Consider the following 19,470-nt stretch of genomic DNA (forward strand, 5'->3'; position numbering starts at 1 on the left):
CTGTGCTGCACACTGGGGATGCAGAATGAACTTAGACCTGGCCTTGCCAGACAGATGCACAGGCTGGTCTGGCGGGGGAGCTGACAGGTGAGGAGAATGCAGACTTTAGAGCTCACAAGCGTTGTGATAAGTGAAAACAGCGGAAGGCTGGGGTGCCGTGGAGAGAGAAGTTCGTTGTACCCTAGGGTTAGGAAAGTCTTTATAGAAGAAGAGACCCATTGAGAGGCTTTCTGGGAGACGTGTGGGTGGATGCTGGCCAGGGGATGCTGGCAGAGAAGGGAGCCGGGGGGTGGGGGTGGGGGCGAGGTGCTGGCAGAGCAAGATAAAGCCAGAGATCTGGCCCGAGGGTTTTCATCTTGTGCCAGGGAGGTAGGTGTCACTGGAGTTTGGCAGCCGATGTGGCTGGGTCCATTTCTGTCTCAGAAGGACCACTCAGGCTGCTGTGTGGGGGAGAGGTATGAGCTCTGGGGCTAGGGAGGTAGGAATTTCGTGGAAGGCAAATGCAAGTAGGAGCAGGGGGGTAAGAAAAAGTGGGAGAGCTGACAGGACGGCAGATAAGGAAGTTTGGGGGAGGAACGGGTGTAGAGGATCCGCGCGGAGGAAATAAGGACCCCAGAACGAGAGCCAAGTTGGGAGGGGACCTCGTGAGTCCCGGCTTGACATCTTGAGGTGGAGATGCCAAAGGATGGAGAGTGTCCGCTAAGCTCGGGTCGGATGACACGGGGAGCGAGGATGTTCGTGGCATGAGATGGCAGAGGGAGGGCGCTCAGCCTGGATTCCGGGGTCCTCAGGCTCCCGAAGCAAGGGACCTGTGTGTCCATGTCTGCGTATTTCAGACAGATGATTCATAGTTTGCCCAAGATGCCCTGAAGTACGGCAACCTCCAGCATTGGAGACGCCCGGCCAGGGTGTCTGTACAGTGGGTAGGGGAGGCAGCCTGGTGCCCAGTCTTGGATCCTGCCGGCATTTAAGGAGGAGGAGTCAAGGGGAATTGAGACGAGAAGGCAGAGTATGGACTCTGAGGGACCAGGAGAAAATCATGTCCCGGAAATCAAGGGAATCAAGAGTTTCTAAGAACAGAGGGGCACCCCGGCTCCCTGGGGCTGGAGGGGAAGTGCCAAAGCCGGCTGGACATCCATCTCTGTTTGGGGGTGTGTGGGGTGTCATGGATGACAGTCACATTCCCTTAGAGCCGTCGGGAAGGACGTCATCTGGCAGCAGGGACAGGTGGGAGGCTGGAGGTTTGATGGATGGGCTGCCAGCCGACTGGGGCAAATAGCGGGTTACTGAGTACACGAGGCGCCAGGGCACCCAGGTGAGCGCTGCCTCTCGGCCGTGCCCAGCCCCTGGGAGGGGGCTGCTCAGAGTGACTCAGTGTTTCAGGTTGCGTTTATCTCCACCCTTCGCCATTGCAACAAGGTCAGGGTGGGCTTCTGGTGCCACCATGCCCGGTGTAGCCAGAGGTGCCCAGACGAATTCAGCGTCTGAGAGGCAGAGCCACGGGGAAGGAAACCACTCCTTGGGGAGTTGGGTGGACCTTCACCAACTCTGCCCCTGCCTCCCGTCAGCTCCGTGATCAGCGACCTAACTTTCTGAGCCTGTCCCTGCATCCAGCCAATACGCACTTCACCTGGAAATAAAATGCGTGAAGCACAGAGCCTGGCATCTACCTGCGTGCGGTAAAGGAAAGTTGTCCTGACTGCCGGTGTCACGGCTCTCAGCTCTGGGCGGCTGGATGAGCCCCGATACTCTGAGACCCTCCGTGATTCCCACCTCTCCTCCTGAGGAGATGCAGGGGGGCGGGGGGAGGGCGGAGGAAAAAGATTTCAAAGCAGAATTTTTTCATGGTTGGCATCGTCTCTGCCAGATTTGCTCTTTTGTACTTTGAGGGCAATAACTAAAATGTAAACAGCCATTCGTGCTTTTATTCCCAGAACACATTTAATCCTTTTCAGAGATCTGGAAGCTTCCAGGAGCACACTGTCGAATTTCACGCACTCCCCAGGCAGCAATCATGGCCTGTTTAAGAGTCTTTAAGCTGTTTACGCCGGGTGATCTCATTGTGCCTGCCTTCCTTATCAGCAGACCACTGGTGTTTGCTGAAAAGCCACCTCGAAACTGACGGGCACCTACAATACTCCGAGGAGGAACCTCTCTATAGAACTCGATTATTGCCAAGATAAGCTCCTCGGAATTGCAGAATTGTTTAGAATCTCAGTTTGTGATAAGGAATGAATTGTAATTCTCAAGCATGAGCCATCTAGCTTTATAGCTTTCTTAAATAAGTTTTCTACACCCACCTTCTTGCTTCTCATTCTCATTTCACAGATGGAAGCTTTCTGGAAACAGATGGAAAATATCCAGCACTTTCTTATGGACCAATTTAAGTGTTCCAGCTCCAAAGCCCGACAGCTCATGGTGACTCTCACGGAAAGAATGATTGCAGCCGAAGGGTTATTGCGTGACTCTCAGGATTTGCAGGCTCTGGTATGCTGGAGGGGCTGGGGAGGGAACATGAAGATACTCACTCTAGAGAAGGAGAATCCAGAAGTTTGATGCCCCGTAGAGATCAAGTTGAACAGCTTTAAGTTGTAGATGGGGATATAGAGCCCAGAGAAAAGCAGTGAATCCATCCATCCATCCATCCATCCATCCATCCATCCATCCATCCTTCCTTCCTTCCATCCATCCATCCATCCATCCATCCATCCATCCATCCCATTTGTCCATCCATCCATCCGTCTGTCTATCCATCCATCCATCTGTCCATCTGTCCATCCATCCATCCATCCATCTGTCCGTCTGTCCATCCATCCATCTGTCCGTCTGTCCATCCATCTATCCATCTATCCATCTATCCCATTTGTCTGTCCGTCCGTCCATCTATCCATCCATCCATCTATCCATCCATCCATCCATCTGTCCATTTGTTCATCCGTCTATCCATCCATCCATCCATCCATCCATCCATCCATCCATCCATCCATTTGTTCATCCGTCTATCCATCCATCCATCCATCCATCCATCCATCCATCCATCCCTCCATCCATCTGTCTATCCATCTATCCCATTTGTCCATCCATCCATCCATCCGTCCCTCCATCCATCCATCCATATATCCACTCACCCATTCCTCAAGTGGAGATGCTGACCATCTTTGTGTTACTGCTGAATAGAGCACTGGTTCTCAATCCTGGCTGCACACTGAAGTTATCTGGGGAGCTTTAGAAAGGACTGATGCTTGGGTCCCAGATGGGTCCCCATCCCAGAGATTCTGACCTAATCAGTCTGGAGTGTTTAGGGCTTCAGGGGAGCATAGTGGGTAGTCATTGTTGACTCCCACTTGTGTGGACAGAACTTCATTTGCTTTCCTGATGGCTCTGAATCACCTGAAGAACTTTCAGAAAATGCCCATGTCTGGACCTCATGCCCAGAGATCCAACCTGATTGGTCTAAAGTGAAGACCCTGGTATTGGCTGGTTTTAAAGCTCCCTAAACAATTCTGATACATAGTTGGAGATATAACCCACTGGTATCTGACTTTGAACCTAGTGTGCAGCCACTTGAAGCTGTGTGTGTATTGAACCAATTACTTGACCCTCCTGAACTTCAATTACTCTATTTATAAAAGAGTAGTCCTAGGAGTTTCTGCACACAGGGCCCCAGGAAGTGCTCTGTGACCCGTAATACCCTAGTCACTGTGGGGTTTCCCAGTGGTGGTTTTGGCCTTGCCCTGCACACTATGTACCCATTTCCCCCTTCCTCTGACCTCGGAAACTCATGCCCATGCACCCACCCAGGTCACACCCAGCTCAGAATCCTGTAGCAGCCACCCGGTTCTTGGCTCAGAGACCCAGCAGCTTAGACCTACGGAGCAGGCCCTGCGCCTTTCCCACAACCACTCGGCTTCAGAGTGTGGCCCACAGACCAGTGGCATCCGTAGCCCCCAAGAGCCTGTTAGAAATGCAGCACCTCCCTACCCGAATCAGGATATGCATTTTCACAAACGCCCGCGGTGCAGCAGCTGTCTGAGAACATAGCATCATGTCCACATACGATCTCCTTTCCCTCCTCGGTGCTGCTGGAAGGTAGGTCCGGCAGATACTTGGGATGAGCAGAGCGGGAGCCAGCTCAGCGACCCGCCTAGGATCCGCGTGCTGTCGGTTGACATTGCTGAGCCTGGGCAACAAGCTTCCAGCTTTGCCGTCCAAACCTTGTGAATTAGATTTTAATTTGATAAGGCTGCTGATACTAATGCTGATCAAAAGAGAAAGACTTTTTTTCCTTCTTTTTTTTCTTTTTGTTCAGTTATCATTCTGCCAACAGGATATTGATGCAGAAAAAAAAAATGTATCCTTAGCTGACTCCGGCCCAAGTATTAGCCAGTAACTTCCAAATAGGAAGAAGGGAAGGCACTATCCAGGCTATCAATATGTCCTTCTCTTAGCCAACATTTGATGGGCACCTCCTTGTGGGCCTCCTTCTCTTACAGAAACAGTGTTACAGACTGGAGCTGGAGACCTGAGCTCACACCACAGTCTTGCTGCTTGTTATCTGTATGTATGACTTGGGGCAGGTTACTTAACCTCCCTGTGACTCAGTTTCCTCCTCTGTAAAGTGGGGAGTCAGAATAGCACCTGCTCTGAGAATGTTAGAGAGTGGATAATACGTAAGGCCTTTAGAACAGATCCTAGCACACAGGAAATGCTCAGTGTGTGTTAGCAATTAGACTCCTGCGGGCCACATGCCCGCAGGCAAAGGCCTATAATCTGTTTCTACAGGAGAGCAAGGCTCTGCCTGCATCATAGGTATCAAAAAACAGAACAACAACAACAGCAAAAATCCCAAAAATAGTAGCATCTTTATGTTGCTGATAAACTCCCTAAGGATATAAGTTCTTGGGTCGGTGTCTGAGCATTTTGGCCTGGGCCGCTGGATCTATAATGTTCACATGGCATCATGAGTGTCAGACTGGTAGGGTCCTGGGAAGGACCCCAGAGGTCACCAGAATCAATCTCCTGGGATGTTTGACCAAAAAAGCTGTGCTGAGATCGGGGCACCTGGATGGCTCAGTCGATGAAGTGTCCGACTTCAGCTCAGGTCACGATCCTGAGGTTTGTGGGTTCGAGCCCCGCGTCGGGCTCTGTGCTGACAGCTCAGAGCCTGGAGCCTGCTTCAGAGTCTGTGTCTCCCTCTCTCTCTGCCCCTCCCTTGCTCTCTCAAAAATAAATAAACATTAAAAAAATTTATAAATAAGCCATGCCAAGAGCAATGTGGGGGCTTGTAGATAATTATGCCGGCAGCTTGCATTCATGAACACTTACTATGTTCCGGCTGCTATTTTAAATACTTTACATGTTTTACTTAATCCTCACAGCAGCTCCATAAGTTTGGTGTCCCAGGAGGACCCTGTGCCCATAGTCTGCTGCTCTGAGAGGCTGAGTCAAGTTCTAGCCGAGGCACCTGTCGAGTTCCCTGCTACACTCTCGGAGCAAAGGGGACCGCTCGCCTCCCATCTGACGCCCCTCTGCCCGTGCTCGCCTCTTTCCACTGCTGTCTTTCTTTGAATATACATCCGGAGGTTGTGCTGTCACTATTGAGCGGCAAGGGCTCACCTTGCTACCTCAGAGGTGGCAGCTGTGGTGGCTGGGGGCACTGCTTCCCAGTGTCGCCCTGTCTGGGTCCTTGCAGAACAGAGCCCTCCCGCCAGGCACACGGCCGCCCAGGGCTTATCCTCTTGCGCCCCCTAGTGGTCATGGGCCTGCCAGCTGCTGGCTGGTGCCTCTAATAGGAGAGGAAGGTTCAAAGCCACTGTCCTTGGGCTAGTTACGTGGCCTTCCGGAATAAACCTCAGCATTCTTGTCTGTAACTGGGGGATCCTTATCCTTGCCCTGTTCTCACGTTGCCAGAACACAGACCCGGTCTTCAAGGGCTCTCAGTCCGGCCTGGGACTGTCCCTTGTGATTAGCTCCTTAAAGACAGAAGCACGGGGGCAGTGGAGCACGGAGGAGGGGCCCGGTGGGGGTGGGGAAGATCAGGGAGGGCACCACACAGCCCAGCCAGTAAGGGTGAGTAGGACAAGCAGGCAGAGGAGAGGGGGTACGGAGTGTGCAAAGGCCCGGCGGAGCTGAGAGCCAGGCACGCAGGGCAGCCTGGTGCAGGGAGGTGTGTGGACGAGGCTCGAGACAGAAGCCAGGCCTGGTCCTTGGGGACCAGGGGCACCATGCCCTGGGGTCAGTCTTGGTTTGAAGGCAGTGACTGGAGGGTTCAGGCCAGAGGACATCTCTGTGTGTGCATCTCAGAAAGGCCCTGTCTGCCACGCAGGTGCAGAGCACAGGGGGACGGGTGGAGGCTAGGACAGCAGGACACGAGTGACCGGGGCCTGAACTGGCTGTGACCGGAGCCAGCGGGAAGGAGATGGAGAGGCGGTCTGAGGAGGCAGGATTGCAGGCATGGAGGAGGAGAAGGGAGCAGACACTGACTCGGGGCTCTGCCGGGGCCCCGCCCGGGTGGGAAAGGCGTCCTTCCCCCGGGATCTGGGGCCTCCTAGGCACAGCAGCACCTCCCCCCTGGTTCCATGGGCCTCACACTCATTCTGTCAGGTGAGCAGCTACCCTCTGAAGCTTCCGGATCCACAGTGTCCCGACTGGCTCTGGTCACTTCCTGCCCTGGGGAAGTGTCTTTTCCACGAGTCCTGTCCTAAGTGATGACATTGCGGTAGGGCGGGGCCGGGCCCATTCTAAAGTCTGACCTCGAGGGAGCCGCTCATAAAGTCAGTCTTACCTTCTAAGGTCTCTTCAATCCCCGCGTCTCAGGCTCTCTGAGGCTCAGAAGCCGAGGATTCCTGTAACCTTTATTATTCCTTCACCTTATTTTTCTAGGGCTGCGGAGGCCAGAGGCCCAGCTGACTGGGGAGGGGCGGGGGGACGTAAGGAAGGTGGATGTTCCTCTTGGGCCATGGGCACGGATTGAATCCCTTCCCGGAAGAGCAGCCCTGGAGAAGGGCTCTCTGTGTACTAAGTGCTTTCTGTATACCACCCCGTGTCGGCCTCTCCACACCCCCGTAAGGGGTGATTTTGTCCGCATCCAAGGGGCAGACACGGGAGGCTCAGAAGGACAGCCCGGTGGTCCGGCCTCCGCTCCCAGGGAGGTATGGGCACCAGGGTGGACGCAGCCCGTGGCCATCAGCAGACCTGTGCCACAGGGCGCTGACCCAGGGTGTTTCCCTTCCCAGGACGCCCTGGAGAGAACAATGGGGCGGGTGCACATGGCAAAGACGATCGAGTCCCTGAAGCTGCAAATCCAGGAGGAGACCAGATGCCGACTGGCTGCCCTGTCCCGCAGCCTGGAGCTGCTGACTGTCGAGGGGAGGCTGTCCGGGCGACAGAAGGAGGAGCTGCTCGCACAGCAGCACAAGGCCTTCTGGGGAGAGGCGGAGCGCTTCGGCAGGGGTGAGTGAGCGGTGGCCTGGTCCGGGGCGCAGCCCTCCCGCGCCTGGGAGGGGGTGGTGCGGGGTGGCCCGGGCCTGGGAGGCAGTGCCTGGAAGTGTCAGGAGACGTGGAGCAGCGCCCGGGAGACCAGCACAGCCTGCGATGGCCTTTCTGCCCCTGGAACCACATCTCGTAACTTCTCTGAGGCTTGCTTGCCTTCCCCCTAAGGTAGAATTCGATACAGGCCGCCCCTGGGGTCAGGGATTGCCCGCTGCGTCTACTCCCCAGTGATCCGGGCTGACGGAGGCCCCAGGGTCCTGCAGGAAAAGCGCCTGGACTATGCAGAGCGCAGAGGGGCGTGGAAATGCCTAGAAAGGACACATGCCACTCAGCTGCAGCCTGCAGCCCTACGCAAGGCACAGGGCCCTGCTTAGCAGGGCAGGTGCGGGCGGGCAGTGGTTGAGCGTGTGGGGCAGGAGAGGGAACCTGATGTGGCTAAGGTGGGCCCTGGGAGGTGCGCAGGTTAAGGTTCAAGGCACTGAGGGCATCGGAGACCCAGTCCAGGTCACATCAGTAGAAAAAAGGAAGCCACGTCTTTTACCTGCGGGGCACACGCTGCCCGCACCCGCTTTCCCGGGCCCTTGGCAGAAGAGCTCACGGGCGGCTCTGTGATGGCCTTTGCCTGGGGCCATGATAGTGGCCGGGCAGAGGCTGGGGCCTCTCTGCCCTCAGGGTGTCTGCCGGGCACGGGGCCCGTGTGCTTAACAGTTTCCCCAGCGGGTTCCAACAGCCACACGGGTGTGGACACTGTCGGACCAGGGGGTGTCCAGGTATCTTGGTCACCTCGGGCCACCGTAATAAGATGGCACAGACCAGAGGGCTCACACGGCAGACATTCCTTCCCTCCCAGTTGTGGGGACCCTGAGGTCCAAGATCAGAGCTCCAGCCGATCCTGAGAGACCGTGCCCTGCTCGCAGATGTCCACCTTCTCCCCGGGTCCCCACATGGCAGAGAATGAGCTTTCCTGTACCTGTTCCTCTTCTCATTAAGGCCCTGGCCCTATGGGATTAGGACCCCAGCCTCATGAACTCGTTTCAACTTAAGTGCCTCTGTCTAGGCCCCGTCTCCAAATGCAGTCATGTGGCGGGCAGGGCTTTAGTGTATCAATTTGGGGGGACGCAGTTCCATCCATAGCATTGGGTTTCATCGCAGCCAGGGACCTGGTCCTCTTGTCTGCAGTGGTTCATGTCCCCTCCACCAAGCCTGCCCGCTGCCCTGGGGAGAGGGGGCCAGAGGGCAGGCACTCAGTGCTGGGACCTCAGGACTCCAACCAGGCCGTTCCACAAGGTCTTTGTGTCACTCGGTATCACGGTGTGACCACGTGGAAGCCTGCCGTTGGCTGGCTGGCGCTCTGGACTGTGTAGAATGAGCACATCTGGCCTTGGGGGTCATCATACACAATGGCCTGGGCTTTACCAGCGGAAAGAGGCCCCAGCAGCAGAGAGTGGCAGGGACAGGACACACAGCCCCCAGTGATCAGGCTCTGTTGAACTTGGACAAGACAGGGGAGGCAAAGAGACAGTCAGGGGGAGATTCTCAGACAAAACCCAAGGAAGTGTGCTTGTGTCTCAAGTGTGGAAGGTGTGTGTGTGTGTGTGTGTGTGTGTGTGTGTGTGTGTGTATGAAATGCTGAAGCAAACATCTCCAAGGACTGCAGACCCCTTGTAGCCGGGCCCCCATGGACTTTTCCAGCCTCAACACTCAACATCGCCCCCATTTGGGGAGAAGGATCTGGCTGCCTTCTCTGTCTCCTCTCCCAGGATCCTTCTCTGGGGTCCCACACTGCCTGTCACGCCTCATCCTTCCCACCCCACCACCCCGTCCCTCATCCACATGGCACTGATTCTCCCTAACCCTTGTGTCAACCTCTCAGGACCAGGAGCAGACTGGGAGCAGGGCTGGGTCCTGCTCCTGGGACGGCCCCAGCGCCCGGGGCTGTGCCACACTGCCGGGCTGAGTGACCGGGGGCGGGGTGGAGGGTGGTTTTAGACCCCGGCCTCTCTCCCTCCTGTAACCTCCCCCATCAAGCAGAGGCCCTGCCCTTGGGCTCATCCTCCTGGTTTTTGACTCAACTACAGTCTGAGATGTCACTGTCTCCCAGCAGACCCCGTCTCTTCTATCCTGCCCTACCACCTGTCCCTCCCTGCGTCACCCCCACCTCCCTCACTGTGCCCCAGGAAAATGCCTCTTCTTCGTCAGGTTGGCCGGCTGCCCTGCATAACAGCTAAGTGAAGCCTCGTGTGGTGTCCTGAGCACTGGGCCCGAGGGGAAGTGGGGGTCCCTCAAATAATGTGGGACCAGGAGCTCCTAACATTGGCCTTTTGGAAGCACACGTGCCTGAAAGATCAAACCGTGTGGCTCTTCCTCGGTGCCGGCAGGAGACAGGAAGGTCTTGCCGGGAGAGTCACCTGCCACGTCCCGTGGCTCATTTCCATTTCAGAGTTTGTGCAGCGAGGCAAAGACCTGGTTAAAGCGTCGCTGGTCCACCAGGCAGAGGGGACAGCGAAGCTGCAGCTGGCTCAAGAAAAGGAGCAGAGGGGCTTCCTGGCCGAGGCACAGCTGACCTCCGACCCGGCCGAGTTCCTCCAGGTAAACCTGCTCCTGACTCCCCACCATGTCCACGGGCACGGCCGTCCCGGGAACGGCCACGCAGGTTGAGTGCTGGGGCTTGGTCCTCATGACCGAGCCAGGAAGGCCAGACGCTTTGACATCTGCCAGGCACGAGGTCAGCTTCTCGCCTCCACGTGTCAGCCCGGTGACCTTAGCACGTCCAGGGGCCCCGGGGACCGTGCCTGTGAGGCTGAGTCGGCAGGACCAGGGAGGTGGCCACGCTAGAAAATGCCCTTGTCCTGACGAGGAAGGGGACGAGGAGACTCGCCGACAAGAGACAAGAGGTCACTGTCCTTGAGGGCAAGGAAGTGAGCTGTCCCTGGCATAGGCTGAAACAACCCCGGCTCAGGTTCTCAGAGGGAAGAAGACCCTGCCTTTGCCCCTGTGTTTCCCCGCTAATGGGCGGCGTCGGGGTCTGCTTGTCCTTCCTGCACGGTGGTCAGGCCGTTGGGCACGGGGGCTGCCTGGAAATGGGTTGGAACACCGACTCTGCTGCTAGGGGGCCAAGTGACCTTGGACGCATCGCTCACCCCCCCAGACCTCAGCTTCCTCATCTGCACACTGGGAGTAATGGCACCTACCTCGTGGGTTGTCAGGGTCCAGCGAGACTGCTTGTCTGGTCCCTTCTGCTCTGCATTGGCCTGTGGTGGACCTCATCTTGGTGTTGCCAGGGGGATCGAGGGACGGTGACCCGCATGGTCACAGGCACGCACCGCCCCCCCCCCCCCCCCCGCCATGGGCACCTTGAGGGCAGCGGCAGCTCCCCAGTGAGGAGCCAGGAGAGGAGACCCTCGAGAACAGAGGAGAGGCCTTGAAGTCCCTTTAAGGTCCAGCTGCCCCCTTCCTCAAGGAGCCTCCTCCCAGGTCCCTTCCAGGCAGTAAAGCGGGGCAGGAGCTGTTTCTGTCCTCGGGAAAATGTATCAGAACTAAGAGTGAGAGAGGCTGCGGTGCCTGGGTGGCTCAGTCGGTTAAGCGTCCGACTTCGGCTCAGGTCATGATCTCACGGTTCGTGGGTTTGAGCCCCGCGTCGGGCTCTGTGCCGACAGCTCGGAGCCTGGAGCCCGCTTCGGATTCTGTGTCTGCCTCTCTCTCTGACCCTCCCCCGTTCATGCTCTGTCTCAAAAATATATCAACATTAAAAAAATTTTAAAAGAGTGAGAGAGGCTATGATTGTACTGGCCCCTCTGCCAACATCGCATGGCACAGGCTGCCCAGGACCTCAGCCCAGGCCAGGCACACGTTGGTGCTCAGGAGACATGGGTGTGGGAAGAACAGGTTGGACGAGTGTGTAAAAGGATAGATGAATACGCAAGTGAATGAGAAAAAGGATAAATACGTGAATAAAGGAATGAATGAACGGATGAATGAATGAATGCAACTCTCACCCAGACCCGGTGTCCTTTCTTTTTCTGGTCCCTGCCCCTCCCTCTCAGCCCAGCTCCCGCTCCACGCCAGGGCCAGATGGATTCGTACCACCTGGTCCCAGCTGCAGCGGCTCCTAGAACCCCAGGAGCGTGGGTTCCCCGTCTTCCAGGGAAACTTCCTTGTCCTTAAAGACTCAGCGTACACGAGGAGTTTTCCCCTGTGGGCCCTCCCTGAGAGGAATCTTTCCCTCTGTCGCTATGACCTGCCATGCCTCCCTGATCGTGTCTGGGACCCCCTGATGCACCCCTGTGTCTGCTCCCTGCCCTTCTCTGGGCTCCTCAGGGCGGGGCCCAGCCACGTGGTCAGGGTGGGCCTGGCTGGTCACTGACCACACTGACCTCTCATGGCCTGTCTGGACCGGCCCTGCCAGGCGGTGGGCTCCACTGGGTGGTCTCCCAGAGCCTGGGTGGTGGTCCCCAGCAGTTTAGTCACAGAATGATGTCTGGGTGGCTTGTGGCCAGGCGACCAAATTTGCAAACTGCAGCCACGTGCTATCCCTGTGCCTCTGGTTTCACGTATATACATTTTTTGAAGTTTGTTTATTTATTTGGGGTGGGGCAGGGGAGGGGAAGAGAGAGAGGGAGAGAGAGAATCCCAAGCAGGCTCCGCGCTGACAACGGAGAGTCCAATGTGGGGCTCGAACTCATGGACCTCGAGATCATGACCTGAGCCGAAGTCAGACGCTTAACTGACTGAGCCCCCCAGGTGCCCCTCCTTGTATATAAATCAGGGATGGACATCCTTCAGATCTGAGAGGCAGGGGTCCTTTTTTCTAGAAAAAAAAAATCAGCATTGTCTTGTGGGATTGATTCAGCCCCTGTTTTACTCACAGGCTTTTCACGAAGTCCTGGAGAGACAGAGGTTGACCCAGAGTTACCTGGAGGAACAGGAGGACGTCAGGACCACCGAGGCCATGGCTGTGCTCTGCCAGGTATGTGGCATCACGGAGGGACCTTCAGAGAACCCTCAGGATCTGCGTGTGTGTGGGAATCTCACATCCTCCCGCCCGGGGCCCCAGAGATGCAGGTTTGGGTCCAGCCCCGGCCCTCTGGCTGGGCACACGCCCGCCATGGGTCCCTCCCCACCTCATATACCAGAAAACCTTCTGTTTTCTGTGGAGCTCAGGGCTCTTTCCTCCAAGTGTCCCTAGAGGCAACGGCCTTTGGAAGTGAGTTCACCCAGGATGGAAAGTAGGCCGGCTTTTGTGGGTGTCGTCAGGGTAGAGCCGTGACGAGCAGGGAGCGCGAGGCCTGGCTCGGAGTGCCGGCACCCCCACCCCCCTTTCTCACTGGACAACCTCATGCAGTTCCGGAGGAGCGGGGCGGGGGGATCCCTGCTTGCCTGGAGGGCTGGCTTTGGGAGAACAGGCGTGCGCACGCGCCCTCCGGAGTGACAGGGGCTCCCAGGGATATGGTGATCACTGAGGCACAGAGCGCCTGCCTCGGGTATACACCCTGAGCTGCTGGAAAGGCAGAAATGCAGACGTGTCGTCGCAAAGGAAGTTGACAAGTGCCGTCATGATGGGTAGCGTGTGAAGGGTCGACACCAGACCCAAAGTGCCTGGGTCGGCGTCCTGGCTCTTCCCCTTCCTCACTGTGTGGCCTCCAGACTTCCCTGGGCCTCTCTGGTTCCCTGTTTCCCCGCCTGGGCTATGGGGACAATAACAGCCCTTCTTCTTGGGAGTGGCGTGAACACCGAATACACAGGGGGTTGCGGGGGGCCCTGAGGCAGCCGCGGGCATCTGGGACACACCCCCTCGGGGCTGGCTCCCCTTGTAACATCCCGCTTTCGGGTACAGGGAGGGGGCATGAGGGATGCCCTGGGTTTCAGGCCAGGTTGAAGACAACTGTCTGTAGGAAGTGATGCCTGAGCCAAGCCTTAAGGGAGGAGACAGGCCCTGTGGATGAGGAGTTGGGGGGACATCCCAGGCCCAGAAAAACGTGTGAAGGCGGGAAGTGCAAACCCTCACCGTCGTGGCAGCTATACTGGGTGAATAGGGTCTGTATGAGTCCATTCAGCTGCTGTAACAAAGTGCCCCAGACAGGGGAGCTTAAACAGAGGATGTATATATCATTGTATATACCGTTCTGGGGGCCAGAAGTCCAAGATCAAGGTGGGGGCGTGGTTGGGTTCTGTTGAGGACCCTCTTCCTGGTTTGCAGATGGCCGCCTTCTCACTGTGTCCTCACTTGGCCTTTCCTCTGTGCTCATGGCGAGAAAGAGTAGTCTGGTGTCTTCCTCGTGTTAGGACATCAGCCCTGTGAGCTGAGGGCATCTCTTATAACCCCACTTAACCTGCGGTATCTCCTTGAGGGCCATCTCCAGGTGCAGTCACATTGGGGTTAGGGCTTCTGTATTTGAATTTGGGGGACACAATCCTATTCATAACGGCATCCCCCCAAATTTCAAGTTCCCCTGGAATCTCCGAATGTGACCTTGTTTGGAAATAGGGTCTTTGAAGGTGTAATTGGTTGAGATGAGACCATAGTGACTGAGAGGGGCCCTGGATCCAATGACTGGCGTCCTCATAAGAAGGGAGAAGGCCACATGAAGATGATGTCAGATCCTGAGCGAGGCAGCCACACGCCTGGAGCACCGGGGGCCACCAGAGCTGGAGGAGGTGGCAAGGACCCTCCGGTAGAGCCTTTGGAGGGAGTGCTGCCCTCCAAGTGCTGCCCGACACCTTGGTCTCTGCCTTCTGCCTTCACAGCCGTGAGAGAATCCATTTCTGTTGTTTAAAGTCACATGGTTTATGGGATTTTGCTATGGCGGCCACAGGAAACTGATACAGAAGCCGATCTTTGTTCCAGGCAAGCTACTGTGTTAAGTGCTTTCTGAGTATTTGATCACTTAATCCAAATGAGAAACCTGTGTGGTGAAAACTGCATTTTCCTTCCTATGCAGATGTGGAGCTGGGAAGGGTTTTCTCGAGAAATGTGCAGGGTGGGATTCAATTAGTCAAAGTCCCAGACCCCCCAGGCAGGAAACGAACAACCTTGTCAGGACTCAGATCCCTGCACGGGGAGTGAGAAAGCTGAGTCCCAGGCCCACCCTGGATGCTAACAATGCTGTGTGACTTGCGTTGGTTACACAGCCTCCCTGTGCTGGCCCCACCGTCCTGCTCAGGTTCTAGAGTCAACGAGTAGTGAAGACGGGATTTAAAAGAAGTCCTTCTACCTTCGGTGCTGATGTTCTTGCCACGAAGCGTGTTGCTCAGTGTGGGGGCCGTGTAGTAGTGACATCCTGGCTGTGGAGCCAGACGGCCTGGGTTCTAATCCCAGCCAGGCTGTTCGCCAGTTACATGATCAGGAACAGCTTGTCTGACTTGTGCCTCGGTTTCCTCCATCCCAACGACATTCCGATGCGGCAGAGTTTGAGAACCACTGTCTTGGAGGGGGTGGGGTGGTCCAGTGAGCTAACACTCGTGGGGCAGCTGCTCTGAATGCCCCGCCCCACGGCCCCCGACCCCCCCTCCGGCAGGCTGACACACTCCCTCTCTTGAGCTGGGATTGGAGGCGAAGATCTTTCAACCGAACCCACTTTCCTTCTCCATAAAGCAAGAACGAAATGCCCGCCGGTCGTTGCTGCCGGAGGAACGGCAGCGTGTACGGAAGTGCCTGGCCAGTCTCCGTGGCTGCCAGGAATTACATTCGCTTCAGTAAAGGTCTGTGGTGACACCGAAGTGACCACAGCCCCATCCCTCCAGTGGCGTCCTTACGATGTTATGCATTTGGTTTTCCTGCGCTTGGGTCTGGTTGCCGGGCCTGTGAGAGCTCGGGCTGAGATTAAAGACCCCCTTTATTCTAGCATCAGGAGAGGCTGTCCGGTGCGAACCAGGAGTGACACCTGCTGGACTCTGTGCCTCTGAGGCGGTCCTTGGAGGCGCACGGCACAAGAAGGTCCTTGTGACTGCGTGCATCTGCGTAGCTGCTTGTAAAGGACGTAACCAAAGTCCTGTGCCAGCTTGTCTCCCAGAGTTAGTCCAGCCATGTTTCCTCGGATCCATTGTTTTTAATGTTTATTTATTTATTTTGAGAGAGCGCGAGCGAGAGTGAGTGGGGGAGGGGCAGAGAGAGAGACTGAGAATCCCAAGCAGGCTCCGTGCTCTCAGCACAGAGCCCGAAGCGGGGCTCAGTCTCCGGAACTGTGACATCATGACCTGAGCCGAAATCAAGAGTCAGACGGTTAACTGACTGAGCCACCCGGGTGCCCCCTCAGACTCTTTTTATCAGCTCTTGTTGAACCCTTTGGTTCCAGATAACTTTGGTTTCTTTTATGTTCCTTCATTGTGGAAATCGTTTCCTTTGGTTATTGGGAATTGCTTTCCTGGTATTTCCGGAAGGAGAGGTTGAAGCCCTCAGGTGGAGTAGAGAGAAGCTGAATGAGCCGGTTAAATGCTGGCAGAGCCATTCCTCGCTGGGTGACCTCGGGCAAGAGCCTTAACCTCTCTGAGCTCACCTCCTCATCTGCAGAACGGAGACGGAGAACGTTATCGACCATTATGGCAGCAGGAGAGCAGGGCTGGGGCCTAGGGCCCAGCACACAGTAGGTGCTCAGTAAATACCTCCCTGGCTACCCGACTGCTGAGCACACTGAACAGGGGATCTCAGGCCCCAGGCTGAGGAGCACAGCTCTTGCTGCAGAGTGTGAATCTGGCTTCCTTGCCGACGCGGGGAGTTTGTTCATTCCTTTTCATTCAGTATTACTGAGCCCTGTTTTGTGCAACCTAGTCAGCTGCAGACCAAATAAATAAAGTGCTCATCTTTGCAAAGCTCCGGGGCCAGCGACAAGCTCGGGGATCCAGCAGCAGCACGGGGGCCAATGCGGCCGCCGCGGGAGGGCAGGGGAGCGGGACGCGGGCCGAGGTCGGACAGCCTCCACCCAAGGGCCCTGCAATCCATCTGAAGACATCCGCACTGACATCGGAACAGCACGGGAAGCCACTGGCGTGTTTTGAGTAGGGAAGTGACTTGGCTCATGTTTTGCGAGGATCCCTCTGGCTTCTGTGCAGGGAAGGCACTGTTGGGGGGCAGAGGTGGAGGCGGGGACCTGGGGACGCATTGCGGCGGTCCGGGCAGGAGACCATGGGGGCCTGCACTGGCATGGTGCGGGTGGGGGCGGCGAGAAGTCTGGGTCGGGCTCTGTTTTGATGGTCAGCATCTCATCTCCTTTGTTACGACGGGAATAATAAGCTTTCTCCACAGGACTAGCTATTCAGAGGCTTAAACAAGCTCGCACATTCGTCAGGCCCGTGGTGAGCATTCAAAACATATTATCGCGACCGCGGTCGTCATTACTGCCTGCCCGGGAGGCTGTGTGAGCACAGAACATATGCAGGACATGATGCGCCTTGTGGTCTGGCTGGCTCTTCCGCAGACCCAGGCACGGGGAGTCGTCATCTCCCCTCTCTGGGCAGGACGTCGATCATGATGTCACGGGCACGGAGGCTGTGCGATAAATTCGATGACCACCTGAGGGTTCTCAGGCTGCGGAGAAAAGGGCATGTTTCTAAATTCTCACCATCGCTCGGCCTTTAAACAAATGGCACATTCTCGGTGAGACGGAGACAGTGGCCGCTGAAGAACATGTCTTGGTGCTTCGTGGAGAGACGGCTGGAACGAGCCCAGAGTCGTCCTGGTAGTGATGGGCACACGGCTGGGCTGCCACCGTCCCCTTCCAGGGTGCCGCGTCGACCTACTTGTTGATTTGGATCTCACTCCGGACTGTCCCACCCGTGCTGGGTCTGCTGAGGAGTGAGGTGGGACAGCAGCCTGCCCAGCCTGAGCCCTCTCTCAGCTTCCGAGTCTCCCCCCAAGAGTCAGGGCTGAAGAAAATAAAAGCAAAAATGAAACTGTCCTCAAAGAAGGCAGCAGTGATCATTCTAGGCGCCCAGGGAGCGTTTGGGAGGAATCCCCAGACACCCTCAAGCCTGACACCAAATGCAAGTTTGGGGGTCCCCAAGTCCTCGAGAAGGACTCCACGGAAAGCTGTTCTGCCCACGGTTACGGTTTATTCCGGCACAAGCATGCAGAGCACAGTCAGCGCGTGGGGCAGAATCCAGGGCTCCCATCCCGACCCTTTCAGGTGTCCTTTCCCACCGAGTGTGGACGGCACTGACCCTCGCGGCATCACGCACTGAGTGTGGCCGGCCACGGAAGCCCGCCTGAGCCGTGGTCCGCAGTTTACCGGGGCTCAGCCACGCGGACCTGCCTGACCTCGAGCCCCAGCCCCGCCAGAGGATGTGCTGATGCCACATGGCCAGCTCTTTGCTTCGAGTCTCAGGAGTGGCTTTTAATTTCGTGCTATAGCGAGCATCAGTACTTTAAAGTCCGCGTCCTATAATTACGCCCCCGGGGGTACCTGAGGGCTTGTTTTTGATGTCTGTTGTCTGTGGGGTCTTTGGTGATGTTGTCTGATCTCCTTGTGTGCCTCTTTGTTTTTTTATTATATGCCTTATTCCAAATGTGTACATTTATTTGTGAAAGTATTTTCAGGCATACGGTCATGTCCTCCAAAGAGGATTTGCCTTTGCTTCTGCCAGATGACTGGGCCTCTGGGGTTCAAGGTGACCTTAATTTGAGGTCAGGGCCTGAAATGTCTTGGGCCACCCCCATGAACTGACTCTGGGCTGCAGCTGTTTAAACCAGTCAGAGCCTGTTGCCTTCCATTGCATTCGTGGTGGAGCTTTTTGGGTTCTGATGCTAAGCATGGAATGACTTACCAGGACCCACCCCTGGGGAGCCATGAGCTCCCTTTTGAGCTGGTGGCCATCAGAAGTCCTATCAGGTGCTCAGCTGTCTCCCCTGAATGGACCCGCTCCCCATGGCTAAGCACAGCCCCAGAGCTGGGCACACTTCTCTGACTGTGCCTTCTTCACGACCTCTGCTCGTGTTCTCCTCGCTGTCTTGTTGGCTCTTGGGACTTTCATGATCATTTAATAAGCCTTTTGTCCAGCTTTGTTTTTCATTCATTCTCAGAGGGAGGATTGGTCCAAATGAGCTGTTTGTCCATTATCGGTAGGCTCTCTAAACCTTCGAAAGGCTGTGGGTCACTTATGTCCCCGTCGTGATCACTGTATTCTGAACAAACTCCAGCTTGGCTATGAGCTCCTTAAAGCAGGACGTTCGTTGGGTTTAATTAACACCGACTTCAATTCAATTTAATTTCTATTCATTGAACACACCAGGTATGACCTAGGTACACCATTCCAGGTGCTGAGAATATGTTTATTTTTCTTTCAAAAAAAGAGTGTGCTCTCCTTGTAGCATACTGGTTATGAGCACGAGTCCGACCGTCCAGTGGCCAGGACCCACTCTCTACAAAGCATGTCCGGTTACTTTCCTGATCAGTGCCTTAGTTTCCTCATCTGAAATAATGGTAGTTATAATAGAACATCATCATTGCACTGCTACAAGGATCGAAAGAGATTATACAAGAAGAGTGTTCATGGCATCCCCTGGTATATGGTAGGAATTCATAATTATTACCAGTTATAGCGTTTTACCTGCTGTGTGCCAGGCACTATGTCAGGCCCTACAGATGCTTAGGTAGTAAGACAAGACTGTTAAGAAACTTCCTGGTCTCGTCCTTGAGAAGGACAATGACACAGCCAGTGACCACAAAGGGAGGCAGGTGCCAGAGGGGCAGCAAAGGAAGGGTTCCTCTTTGGTGCCCCCCAAACCATGCTCAGGTTTGATCATTTGGTGGGGGGACTTGTAGGACTCAGCACAGAACCCGCTTATGCTAAATTTCAGTGAAGACATTCAAAGCAGAATCGGCGAAGGGAACAGGTGCACGGGGCGAGCCAAGTCCAGAAGGAACCGAGAGCAGGCTTCCAGAATCCTCTCCCAGCGGAGCTGTGCATAATTCCACCCCTGCAGCGTGATAACCTGTGTGGATTGGTGTCACCAGGGAAGCTCTCCTGAGCTTAGGAGTCCAAGGATTT

The 19,470-nt window shown here is 55.8% G+C and overlaps 1 protein-coding gene across 5 annotated transcripts in view; it reads left to right on the forward strand.

Annotated features, from left to right (window-relative positions):
• Positions 1-19,470, forward strand: part of EVC (EvC ciliary complex subunit 1) — a 75,967-nt gene that overhangs the window by 26,897 nt on the left and 29,600 nt on the right. For all 5 annotated transcript variants that reach the window (XM_058723125.1, XM_058723123.1, XM_058723124.1 and 2 more), the window contains 4 exons: positions 2,329-2,487; positions 7,236-7,452; positions 9,932-10,080; positions 12,359-12,457. In XM_058723125.1, the coding sequence (XP_058579108.1) occupies positions 2,329-2,487; positions 7,236-7,452; positions 9,932-10,080; positions 12,359-12,457 (624 nt within the window). The remainder of the gene's footprint in view (positions 1-2,328; positions 2,488-7,235; positions 7,453-9,931; positions 10,081-12,358; positions 12,458-19,470) is intronic.

Source organism: Neofelis nebulosa, chromosome 3, assembly GCF_028018385.1.
Source record: "Neofelis nebulosa isolate mNeoNeb1 chromosome 3, mNeoNeb1.pri, whole genome shotgun sequence".
NCBI lineage: Eukaryota > Metazoa > Chordata > Mammalia > Carnivora > Felidae > Neofelis > Neofelis nebulosa.